Source organism: Hirundo rustica, chromosome 13, assembly GCF_015227805.2.
Source record: "Hirundo rustica isolate bHirRus1 chromosome 13, bHirRus1.pri.v3, whole genome shotgun sequence".
NCBI classification, from domain to species: Eukaryota; Metazoa; Chordata; class Aves; order Passeriformes; family Hirundinidae; genus Hirundo; species Hirundo rustica.
Window position 1 is genome coordinate 3,628,283 of NC_053462.1, and position 12,323 is coordinate 3,640,605.

A 12,323-nucleotide genomic window follows, 5' to 3' on the forward strand; every position below is an offset into this window, starting at 1 on the left:
CCTCTCACTGTATCTAGTTTATATGCTAATTGGAAATACAAACCATTTTTCTGTTGAGCTTTGTCATAATGTCTCGTGCAAGTGTGAAAAACGCCTGGTGAGGAGTGGAAATAAAGAAAAAACAAAGAAGAGTCAGTCACAAGGCACATTGGGAACATGATAAACTTGGAATAGCCAGACACATTAACAATACAGTGTTCTGCAGGCCACTAGAAGCACTTCTTAAGTTGCAAGACAGTCTATGTACAATATCTGTATATTTAAAACTTCAGTAAACATGCTTTATAAGAAAAAAACTATTTCTTTTTAGTCTCCATCTTGCCAATTGTTGAAGCAAGTGAACAGACCTTCTCACTGCATACTTCTGGGGGGAGAAAGAAAAATCAGCTGAAAACAAGGCTGCATATACTAATCCTGTTTTTATTTCCCCCCCTCAAGCAGAAGAGTGCATCACAATTAGGAACCCAGAGAGGTTTGAGAAGGGCAAGCCTGGGAATTCACATTAAGGTTAGCTTGCTTTCTGTCCTCCAAGAGCTTTACTCCTGGACTCTCCATAAGGCTGATTAAGCTTCCAGTATATCTATCAAAAACAAAACAAAAATCCAAGAATAAGTACTCTGGCAAATCTCAGTATTCCAGATTTCAATGTATGAAGGAGCAAAGAAACTTCTGTAGCAGGAAAATTCTGCAATTCTCCAGGAGCAGGAAAAAGCAAGGCTTTAGGCTGTCTGGAGACCCTAATAATGTAAGGACAGTTCCAGAATATAAGAAGTATAAACATTTCCCCTCTCATTGTGTTTGGAATATAGCCGAAGACAGGCACTCATTTAATGTAAATAAATCACAACAAATAAATTAATTCACTTATGATCCCAAGAATATCATAATTGTGTAATTCCCTGCAAGTGAAGTATTTGGTGGAAAGTAAACAAAATCATTAGTGATTGCCAAATGCCTACACCAGCTGCATTTTTTAATGCTTTCTTCACCATTCACATGACAATTAAAAAAAATATTCAGAGAGCCAAACATTTTGGACTAAGCACAAACTACTGTTGTGCATTTCATGACATGCAGGGGTTAAAATGAAACTGCCATGTCATGACAGAGCAAGTCAACCCTCCAGAGGAACTCAGGTATCTGGTATTGACTCCTCATGGTCCCACTTCCAGTGTCTGCTCTAAGAGTCACAAGGACACTGTGAAAATCAGGTCAAGCTAGTCCAGGTGCAGCATGATGCAGATCAGTCCAACTCTATCCTGTATAAAAATCACCCCACAATCAGAAAAAACCACGCCTGGCTGGCACAACATCCCTCTTGTTATTTTAAAGTAACAATGCCTTCAGTTTCTAGTTAACTTGTCAGATATTTGAGCTGAATTAGGGAGGTGTTTGCAGGACTTTTAAAGGGTATCCCATAGAAAGACTTTTAAATGATTAGGTATAAGGACAACACAAGTCTACATTGCTGGATGAGTAAGTCTTAATTTAACTGTTTTTTTAAATTATTTTTTTGTCCACACTTCCCATCCAGCTCAGATCCTCCCCCCAGCCTCCCTGAGATGACACAAGTGATTTATAGTTAGACTGGACTTGGGCCACTCTTCCTTCCGATTCCATTTCCTTATGCCCTCAAAAGAAATCTTGTGGGTTTAGCACAACATTTATTTGCAGGAAAACAGATTATAAATCTATAAATAGCACTGGGAGTCTTCTTCCTCCTGTAACATGAGCTTATGACCTGGTGTTCCAGGTTAATACACAAATTTTCAGCCTCATCTGCACAGCATGCATTTAGTAGTAACCTGAAGGCTCTGTGACAGAGTAGCATGTTATCCTAAAAGTAAAGAATCCCATTTCCTGCACAAGGCACTGTTCTAAAATTACACCTATTCCTTGTCCAAAAGGACATGAAATTTAACTAGCAAGGCACAGACATCTAAAGCAACTGCTTGCTACAGTAATAGCAAACTACTCTTTTAACACCCATTTTTAAAACAATTCCAGACACTACCAGAAAACCAGAAACAGTTGAATCATAGCAATAGACCCAGGAGCACAGTTGGGACTTCAGGTCCCAGGTCAGGTGAGAAAGCCCAGCAGATCATGGAGCATACCTCCACAGAAGTAATTCAAGAAACACCCAAGTGTAGCACCCATCTCTTACCTCTTCCACATTTATGCTGGATTTTGCGCTTGTCTCCAAAAATTTGATTCCGTAATCAATTGCTAACTGGAAGAGAGGTTAAAGATTTTCAGTGGTTTTGAAGTTCCTTTGTAAAAGGAATGTTTCACACGTAGGTTGACAATAGGTTCATAGTAGAAGAGATGCTGCATGCTGCAACAAGCTTTAAAAACCGAACCGAGCAAGCTTCACTTCTATTTTCTCTTGCAAGAACATTAAAGACAATTAGACAACGTATTAGAACTCGTCATACCCTCAAATAAAGTCAAAACAAAACAAAAGACATTCATTTCTCACCAAAATACTTATTTAGGCTCTAAAAGAACATTAAGGTAGAATCTTTATTGATACAGATTGTGGACCAAATAACTACAACACAATCGTCCCATAAGCTGTGTTACCAACAGGTAGACTACTTCAGCTGTACACGATGCATTTTGTACTATTCTTCCTCACTTGTTTGTTCTGTAGAACAACTAATTAATTCCTTAGGCTTTAGTAAAATCACTTATAACAAGAATAAGTAACCACCACGGTGAACTGAGTACAACCTGGTCAAACTATACAGAAAACTTTACACTGAGATCTGGAATACTTCATGCTACAGCAAAGGTCAGCACTGTTTCCAGGATCTTGCCCTCAAGACAACATTAATTTTATTCAAACCTGAAGACAGTTAAGTGCTATTTAAAAACAAAAAAACCCCAAACCTGGCATCCTATACATATAAAAGTTTCTGAAACAAGAGACTTAAGACCCATTCTCTCTCACATGCCTAAAACAGACCAAACATCCAGAAGCTAGAATCCTACAAGAATTAGGCTTCTAATTAGGCTAAGTTACCGAATCTTACCTTCTCCCCTTTTTCTTTTGAGACTTGTCTTTTTTCATTCATATCACATTTGTTACCCAAGATCATTCTTTCTACATCTGACGAGGCATGCTGGAAGAAGAAAAAATAATCTCTCAGGAACAAAGTGCACCATTGTTGAAAAGAAACTTGTGTGTCAAACTCCTTCACAACGGACTATTTTATTTTAGAGAAATTATCTAATGTGAAAGCATTACTGAGAGAGGCTGACTCTTGAAGCAAGCAATTAAAATATTAAAATAGACTATAATAAATAGCCCTAGATTATATTTGCCATGTAATAGATCAAACGTGTGCCATGAGCTCTGTAGCAGGCTGCACGCAGGCAGAGGCATTTGGCTGTTCTGGAAATGTAACAGTACACACTTTACTTGTAAGTTGTGCATGGCCACATATCGTTGGCCACAGCAACAGAAATGAGTAATTACTTGATTTTCATTTGTCCTGGGGAAAACAAAAGATGGAACAAAGCACTTACCTCCTCTATGTTTCTTATCCAATTTTTTATGTTGTCAAAAGACTTTTCATTTGTGATGTCATACACCAGCATAATTCCCTAAATAGAGTTAGGAAAATCTAGTTAGATGAGCTAGTACTATTGGCTGACTTTGATGTACACTGTAGTTTTAATTATAGTTCCAAACAAATTCAACATAGGATTATAGGTGAATAAGTCTTTTCTCAAGACATTATGCCATGGCTTGGAATTTACCCAAAATTATTTAACATTTTCTGCCACTGTTAGAGGTCAAACACTCCACTTTTACAAAGCTTTTAATTATTAGCCTATAAGTCAGGGCACGTTCCGAAATTCTACTACACCAGCAACCAGGACTCTATGGTAAAAGCCATGTTTAGATGCAGCAGCTTTAAGCAGTCCAGGATATCAAACCTGTCAGCTCCAATCTGCTGCCAGCAGACACTTCCACCCCTGGGGCTCTCCCAGAAGCTTTAGCTCTTTCCAACAGTTCTGTACATACACTGGCATGGGATCTCAGCAGTTAGCAAAGCATGGGAAACCCCAGAGTCTCTGCATTAAGGACAGATTGCAATGTTCACCTCCATTTCCTAAGGCCTTTCCAATCATTCCTCGTAGGACAAATAGAATTCCTTGGCCACGGACTGGGGAGAAGATCAGGTCATTGCCAAAGCCTTTTTAAGCACTCAAATACAGAGCTACAATCCTTATTATTTCTCCCTGTGTTCTGTAACACTGGTGTTATTTGGACCTACAGCCTATGAATGCCACAGATCTGTTCACACAAAGCAGCAAGAACCTAAAACAGCAGCACAGGGAGTAACCACCAAGCTAAAATTAAAGGTTTCCCAACATAAAATATCTCAAATCATAGCATTAAGAACCATTACAAGCATTGTACCACAAGGGTGCAGGCTCTAAGTCACTTATTTGACTTCAAGTCACTCTTAGTGGAGGAAAATGTAACAGTAGGTGTTTGCAGGTGACTGTATTTCTAGCCCAGACTTTGCATTCTCTACTGGCTGAAGGAAAAGCAATTAAGTGAAACACACTTTTAATATTAAAATAATTCATTATCCATTTTTGAAACACTTCAAGCGTTTAAAGGGGTTGACTGCATTTAAAAAAACCCAAACCTATCAGATTAAAGCTTGGTAATTTATTTTATTAAAATCTGCAGAATTTTTAATTGTATTAAAAAAGACAATAGGGCTGGAAATTTCATCACAAAAAACAGGCCTAGACCGAGTATCAGCACATTTAAAAAGGGAAAAACAAACAGTAAACTCCCAACCAAACCACAAATTTCATTCCCCACAGCTCAAGCCACAATTATCCAGTCCTCCACTGGAAGACTTACACGACACAAACTTAGGAAGAGCAAACCAGTTCCACTAGTTGTGTTTAGGTTTTTTGAAGTGTGAGCACTCACCATGGCTCCTCTGTAGTAAGCTGTTGTGATTGTGCGGAATCTCTCCTGGCCAGCTGTATCCCTACAATTCAGTGAAAAAAAGGATTTGTTGTACCCTCATCTGTACTAAGAGATGTCTTAATTGAGAGAGTAACAATGCATTGGTACTTGTTCATTAGCAAAAACACCTTTGGCTGTTAGCACCGGTTTCTTCAGCCCTCAGCAGTTTGCTCACTCCCAAGCTAGCCTCCTTACATCAGCATTTAGAGCAGCAGAAACATGGCACAAAACCACTCCGGTTCTCATGCAAGCAATAGAACAGCACTACACAGCCTGCCCTCCAGTAATTAAAAAAAAAAAAAAAAAAGCTCTGATGCAACCAAGTCCTGTCTTAAACAGAAGTTAAAACACACAGCAATAACATATTGTCACATACAGTTTGCTGCTCAGGTCAGCCACTGCACCTCAGGGTGCTGGTGTTCTGTCCTGGGTGACTTGAAAGCGGTAGCTGTCTGTGAGTGAACCAGCAGACCCAAGTGTTTGGATACCAGTCACACCTCAGGAAAGCTGAACCCCAAAGGCCTGACAAAACCCAGCTTTTTTAACCTATATTACAGGCAGAAAAATTTTATCAGCCACTTTTGGCACTGCACCTCGTTAGTAACAAGGATTCTGGCTCAGACACTCAGTTTCTGCTAAGCCACCATGCAAGGAATGGGAGCATTATCACTCACCTGGGCCTTGGTAAGGACAAGCAGGTATCAAAGTACCAGAGGAGATTACATTTTATTGGCTTGCATATTTTAGCTTACAGCTATGGAGTTAATATTTCTCCTCCACAAGGAAAAGCTAAAAGCATATTTAAGATGACAGCTTTTGATAAAATAGGAAATTGCTGTAATGCTTGCATGTGAACAGGCTGTTTCCAGTGTTACTGAAGCAGAACCACTCCAAGAGCAAGCCAGAAGAAAGCTTGGACAGTCAATGAATAAAAGGTATGAAACTTGTGGTACCCTGAAGCTCAAAAGTTATGAAGTATTCTTTTTCAAAGTGAATTCAAGTCACTGAAAACCTGAATTACTTTGGAATACTTACCATATCTGTAGCTTGATTTTCTTTCCATCTAACTCTATTGTTCTGATTTTAAAGTCGATTCCTGCCAGAGAAAGAGATACTCGTGAGTTTTGCAGTTAATGAAAAGGAAGTGTTCAGTTTCCTTTTGGCAAATTGGTAAGAGCAAACTTAGTCAAAAGAACTATTCTGAAGCTGCCATTTCCTCCATGCTCTTGGAAGAGCTGAGAATGCACAAAGGTTTTCAGCTGCATCCAGCATGGCAAGGATAAATTAATCTGCACAATGAAAGCAGGCCAAACTCAGACTCACTACTAGTTAGTCAAGATCATTAGAGGAAGACTTGATCTCCAAATCCTTCCATTTTACATCAAAAAGGTCACTAGTATGAATGTGTGTTTCTCCTGAACATCTGACTAGTCCCTGCAGTTTAAGTCAATTCCCTGGTAGCTCTGGCTCAGGTAGAAATACATCCTGTGACCCCTTAGTTCCTTTTCAAAGCCAGCATCTACTTTTGAAAACTGATGTTTGATGCAATCTAATCAGACATCAATACAACACGGGACATCTACAATTCCTTTTTCAAGAATACTCATTTGGGAGCAACTAAGATTTTCTAGGAAGATCCAAAAAGTATCAAGAAAACACTTCTTTCCTTTTCCCCTTTATACTTCCACATGGTACCCATCTGTTCTCAGATTGACTTTGAAAATAAATTTCAAATTTTAAACCATAGGTTTTGAAAAAAGATTGAAAAAATTAATTCAGAAGGGCTCAATAATGTCTTTTTAAGGTTTAGAGGAGTGAAATGCATTTCCAAAAAGACTAGGCTTAATCCTGCTTTAACTTTTGGATCTCTAAATCTGTGTTACGACACGGGTCAAACTGAGACTGCTCAAGCCTCACTACTACATGACTGCCAGATTTTTCAAACCTGTGACAGTGCCCCCTAAATTATTTGGTATGGAAACAAATGGCCCACTTTTCTTCACTGCATCTTCAATAGTTACTTGATATTTAGTTGTAGTTTGTAAAAGATGGGGGTTAAGTTTGAAGAAATTAAATAAACTTTCTTAAGATGTAATTTAATAGGCAATTATCAACAGTGTCTTAACTGGAAAAATGCTGTTTCTAGCTTTAAGAATTCATCCATCCATTAAACAGGAAGCTATGGGAGTTTTTACTACACCACAGCAGAAACTGAATATGAAATATCAACGTTCATTAGTTATTTAAATGTCATTCTTCTCACATGCAATATTACTATTTAAATATACTGAAAATAACAAGTTTCGGCCACTTAATGTGCCATGGATACGTAGTTCAGCTCATTAGTTAGAATACAAATTATGAGCAAAAATATCACATCAGCACTTGAACAGCATACGAAATTAATTGCATTAATTTAAAATGCTATGATCACTAGTACAACTGCAATTTCACAAGATTCACTGGTAGATTCACAGGAAAAAAGACATTTTCATTAATTCACACTCTTCTAAAAATGACATGAGAATTATATGCACTTCCAAACAAATCCCTATTCTTTGTAACGTAAGTTTGACAAGTGTTTCCATTTTACATTGGGGAGGATATTGCCTCCGTTGTTGTAAAGATTTTTCTCCTAACAAGGTGCAATCACAGCTCCTGAAATCACAGACAACTGTATTCAAGTGTGAAAACAACCTTTGCTCTGAATAGATTTTGTTTCGGTCTCAAAGGTTGTAACGCACAAATACGGATTTCTCTGGAAGGAGCATTTTATCATGGCAACAGCAAATTAAACCAGTTTTAAAAGTTCATTTGTGTCTAGGCCTGAAGCTTTAGGAAACAACTATCAGGAAAACTAGATTCAGAAACTGCTGTGGCTTAAAGAGAATTCTGTCTGTACTGTGAACTGCTGAAGCTAAGACACATCAGTGACAGACTCCTGTAGGGATGGAGTCCTTTCTGAAAAGGACTCCTGACGGCAGCACAAGTTTCCCATGTGCACCAATCCATGTCCTGCACAGACTGGTTTCTTGTGGTTACTCATTTCCCTTGCAGCACTAAAATGATTTATACAACCACTCCTTTGATGACTGCTAAAAGTCAGGACCTGCACAAAAATAATCTTCTCAGAACTTAAGATTTCTAGTGTGAACTTCACCAAAATTCTCAAAGATTCATTTCAAAGCTAAAAGAAGAACATAAAGGGAAAGGCTGTAAGTACCTCTGCAACTGTAACTTTTTGGAGGTTAAAATGAACTAGAAACTGATGTTTCTTTTGTTCTTTCACTTCAGCATGAGGAAGTGGTGAGCTGCACACATTCAGAGCAAGCCTGGTGACATGTGCCGCCGCTTCCGCCCAAGTGCCCCTGCACGGCTAAGCACAAACCACGATCTGGTTACAGCTACATCGAAATTACACCATGTAAAACACTCCAACAACTACAGCATTTCAACACTCATTCTTGACACAAGATTTCTGTTGTTAATCCATTCTTCTTTTGCACAGTCATGCACTGGGATACAAAAGTTTGAAAAGTTACTTAGGCCAAATAAAGAGGAATCATTTGTGAATTAAAGTTTGATTGCAAAGGATCACACAGCTTGCAGTTTTAAAATGCAACATGAAATGCCATTCTTCCAGTAGGGAGAAAAAGCCCAGAAACATGTGGATGTCCATCTGAAGTTAAGTTTTAAAAGCTTTTAGAAAACACAGGCCCAGATTAATTCTTAAGAGTGCAAATGCTAACAGGATAATTAACTGCTAAAGTGGAGTCGTCACGTGAAAGTCTGACACACGAAAGTCTGACACACTGGTGCCCACCCAGCATGTCAGTAAATTAGATCAGAGCTATACAAAAGCATTTGTTGAGGAATCACAACCTGCATTTTGCAAGGATAGAACTCAGAATGTGCAATTTGAACTGCACATTAGCTAGGGCTGTAATTGCTTGCATTTCCCTTGCAACATGGGGTAAAAGTAGCTGAGGGCTTATTGTTCTTCAAAATCTTTTCCAGATCCTTGCTAAACTATAGGCCAGGGATGCATCCTCTCTCCTCACTTTACTGAGAGTGTCTGCTTTCACAGCTTCCAACAAAACTCTGTCTAAGAATACACTGGGCAGCATTGTTAGTGCCACACGAAGGCTCTCACAGAAAACCGTGGGAGCTGGATGTTGCTGTGTCTACCTCACATTGCTCTGCAAAGCTAATAAAATTCAGGGCATGCCCGGTCAGTGACACACAGCCAAATGCCACAGGCCAGGGGAACTGGCCTCACCTGGCCTCTTCTGGTTTAAGCCAAGAAGTCATGCTCATCTCATATCCCAAAGCTCTTCTCCACTACCTCTTCTACTCCACTTCGCAGCTACGTTTCTTCTTATTCCAACACCCCTGGGCAGATTTTACCCATAATTAAGCTGCAATGCAATAATTTAAAAGCGACATTGTGAAATATTAGAAAGAGCTCTACAGTAGTAAACATCCAGGACTGCCCAGCAGCACATAATGGAGCAGTTCCTTCTCCAGCTCTAGTACCAAGTGGATTTCTACCATGAACCTTAACAAAGCAGCCTGACGCAATTCTTACAGGAATGTAAGGACAAACTGAGCAGGGAGGCTGAAAAAGTTCATTTTGTTACTTTAGTTTTTAGAACAGTAGCTTACTCTCAGGGCATCACTGTTACTCTTTTGTTCTCCCCTCACCCTGATTTTAACCCTGAAGCCATCAGAGCCAATATCTCAGGTTTTTCATGCTACAGTTATCTGTTCCAGCTAGGACTCCACTACAACTTTTCCCTACATAATACCACTGTTTGGACAGATTGTCTTGTTTCTTCTTTTCAACAAAATTGCTGTTGCAGAAAATGCTACAGCACAAAGAAGCCAAAGAAACCAAACCAAAGTATTCTGGTTGGAGCCAGTAAGCTGTTCCAACTGTACCAGAAAGTAATTCCTGAAGGTAAAGGTTTCTCGGGACTTCAGTCTGCTCAGCAAAATGCTTTTGGAAGGGTCACGTTCCTGAATGTCTTCTACAAGCAGTAAAAGGCAGACAGAAAACAAAAAATCCTGCCGCTGGTGGGCAAATATTAGAATTCTTAATCTTTACCTTTATTACCCAATTCACCAGTATTTTAAGTTAATTTTTCATGTGGCTCAACACCAGTTTGCAGCAGCAGGACCTTATGTGTGCAGCTGTAGCAAGAAATCAGACAGGAAATCAGCACAATTCAGGATGTAAATAAACATCAATCTCTGAAACATCAATCTCTGATAGCATACACTAGCCTGTATATCTAGCCCAGCAGAGTATTGCTTAATCTCTGACAAATCAATACTTTATTTATTTTTTAAGTATTCAATGTACTAGCATTTTAATTTGTGTACTTTTTGGTTTTATTTAATATATAAGCCAAAGAAATCTTAAGCAGTCACTGACATAGAAATTGGCAAAGAAGCTGTGAAAAAATGAATACCAGATTAGCTTGCTAGAAAAATCTTATTTTAGTCCCATCTATCAAAGAACATAAAAGATGCACCACAGCTTATTAAAACAAAAAGGGAACTGTTTTGCATGACCTGCATATAATAAAAGCCCCACCCTCTTAAAGAAGCTGTCTTCCTATTTGTCTAAACCTTACCTTACTCCTTTGAAGTAAGAATGGAAAAATGAAATGGAAATAAAACATTTTTTTTAAATGGGATTCCTCAATAAGCAGAACTTTGTGGCCCTCACCACCACTGGACATAGACCCCAATAAAAAGGATGAGGGAAGGAGTCAAGGTACAAAGTTTCGTTACCCTTTTGAGCAAATCAGCATGGGAAAAATTGGAATGTATGCATTAAATTTCAAGCTAGGCTTGATCCAACTTTACAGCATTGGTCCTCTCTAGCCTACTTGGTTTACGTGTGAGGTCATGGGGGTTTTGATTTTTTCCAATGAGCTAAGCTAGAAAAAAAAATCTTACACATTCTTTACTGCAAGACATGTAAGTGTCTTAAGATATATAAAAAGGAAGAAAAATGTTTTCTGCAGTCACTTGGTTAAGTGAATTAAAAGCAACAACTTTGAACCAAGCAAGCAGATTTGCAACTTACCTTAATAAAAAAAAAAAAGGAAGTGAGAAAAGTGAGAAGAGGCACATAACTGAAAATCTATATGCTTCACCCTGTTTGTGAATCCTGGGAGAGAATTACTCAGGAATTACTTCTCCCTATAGGCTGTGCATCTTGTGAACAGCGAGCGGCTGAAGCTGCACAGAGGAGCTGGGAAACAGCGGTGCTCTTACGGCACAGCTGCAAGAGCCGCTGCTGTCCTGCTCATCCTGCCAAGAGTGCCTTGGATCTGAGAGCAACAGCACAAGGCTGTCACCCCTGAGACACAGCAGCTGTTTGAGCATCGTCTGCTGCCAGCGTGTTTTTATCACACTCTGAGGGCTGTGAGCATGGAGGCCCTGTCCCACACCTCTGCCACCACCGGCTGACACACACCAGATACCAGGAACACAGCTCAAGGGTTTCATCATCTTCATGGACAGACCTACACATAGTACTGCAGAAACTTGTTCTTTTCATATACATCCAACAGCTAAGGGACATCGATTTGTTCCCACAGATTTTCCCCACAAGCTTACCCAGAGATTACACCATTTTTGTTGCTCTCAGCAGGACGTATTGCAGGGTTTGGATTAAATACGCAGTTATTTTTTATGTGGTTTTCAAGAGAAAATTTTCTTGTGCTACATGCTTCAGAAACTTGCTTTTAAATTAATCTTCCTAGAATAATTATAGTAAAAATAAAAAAATGACTAAGTAGGAGTCAAGATCACTGTAAAAGGCAGGGTAGAGAACCCTTGCAACATATCAGTGTGTCATGTAGCCTCATACAAAAGAACAAAGTCTAATAATTTCGAACTTGAACGTTTAGCTTTAGTCCCTAGTAACATCTGCAAAGAATTTTCAGATGACCTCAGCAATTCTTGTATCAGTATGTAAATTAAAGAGGCAGTAGTCTTTTATTGCACCCATTCAAAAATACAGCAGACTAACACAAAACACCACACCAGGGTAAAGGTCAACATTTTTTCAAAAGCTGCAAAATTAATTATTGTAGAATTAAACACAAGTGAAACCACTTTTAGTTACTTTTTCACATTAAAGGGACAAACTGTATTCCATTCTTACTGGGCAGCCCACAAGAATCCACAACAAAGTAGTAACCTCAAGAGGGCTGAATAGGCTCCTTCAGGTTAACTGGCCTTTCTTCATCTAACTCTTCACCCACACAAAGAACCCAATACCAGTGTTCCACACAATGAG

At 39.0% G+C, this 12,323-nt stretch overlaps 1 protein-coding gene across 4 annotated transcripts in view; it reads right to left on the minus strand.

Annotated features, from left to right (window-relative positions):
* RAB8B (RAB8B, member RAS oncogene family) overlaps nucleotides 1-12,323 on the minus strand; it is a 29,189-nt gene that overhangs the window by 7,095 nt on the left and 9,771 nt on the right. For all 4 annotated transcript variants that reach the window (XM_040077141.2, XM_040077140.2, XM_040077139.2 and 1 more), the window contains exons 2-7: nucleotides 6,041-6,101; nucleotides 4,967-5,027; nucleotides 3,535-3,612; nucleotides 3,039-3,128; nucleotides 2,168-2,233; nucleotides 44-94 (exon numbers count right to left, since the gene is read on the minus strand). In XM_040077141.2, coding sequence (XP_039933075.1) covers nucleotides 44-94; nucleotides 2,168-2,233; nucleotides 3,039-3,128; nucleotides 3,535-3,612; nucleotides 4,967-5,027; nucleotides 6,041-6,101 — 407 coding nt within the window. The remainder of the gene's footprint in view (nucleotides 1-43; nucleotides 95-2,167; nucleotides 2,234-3,038; nucleotides 3,129-3,534; nucleotides 3,613-4,966; nucleotides 5,028-6,040; nucleotides 6,102-12,323) is intronic.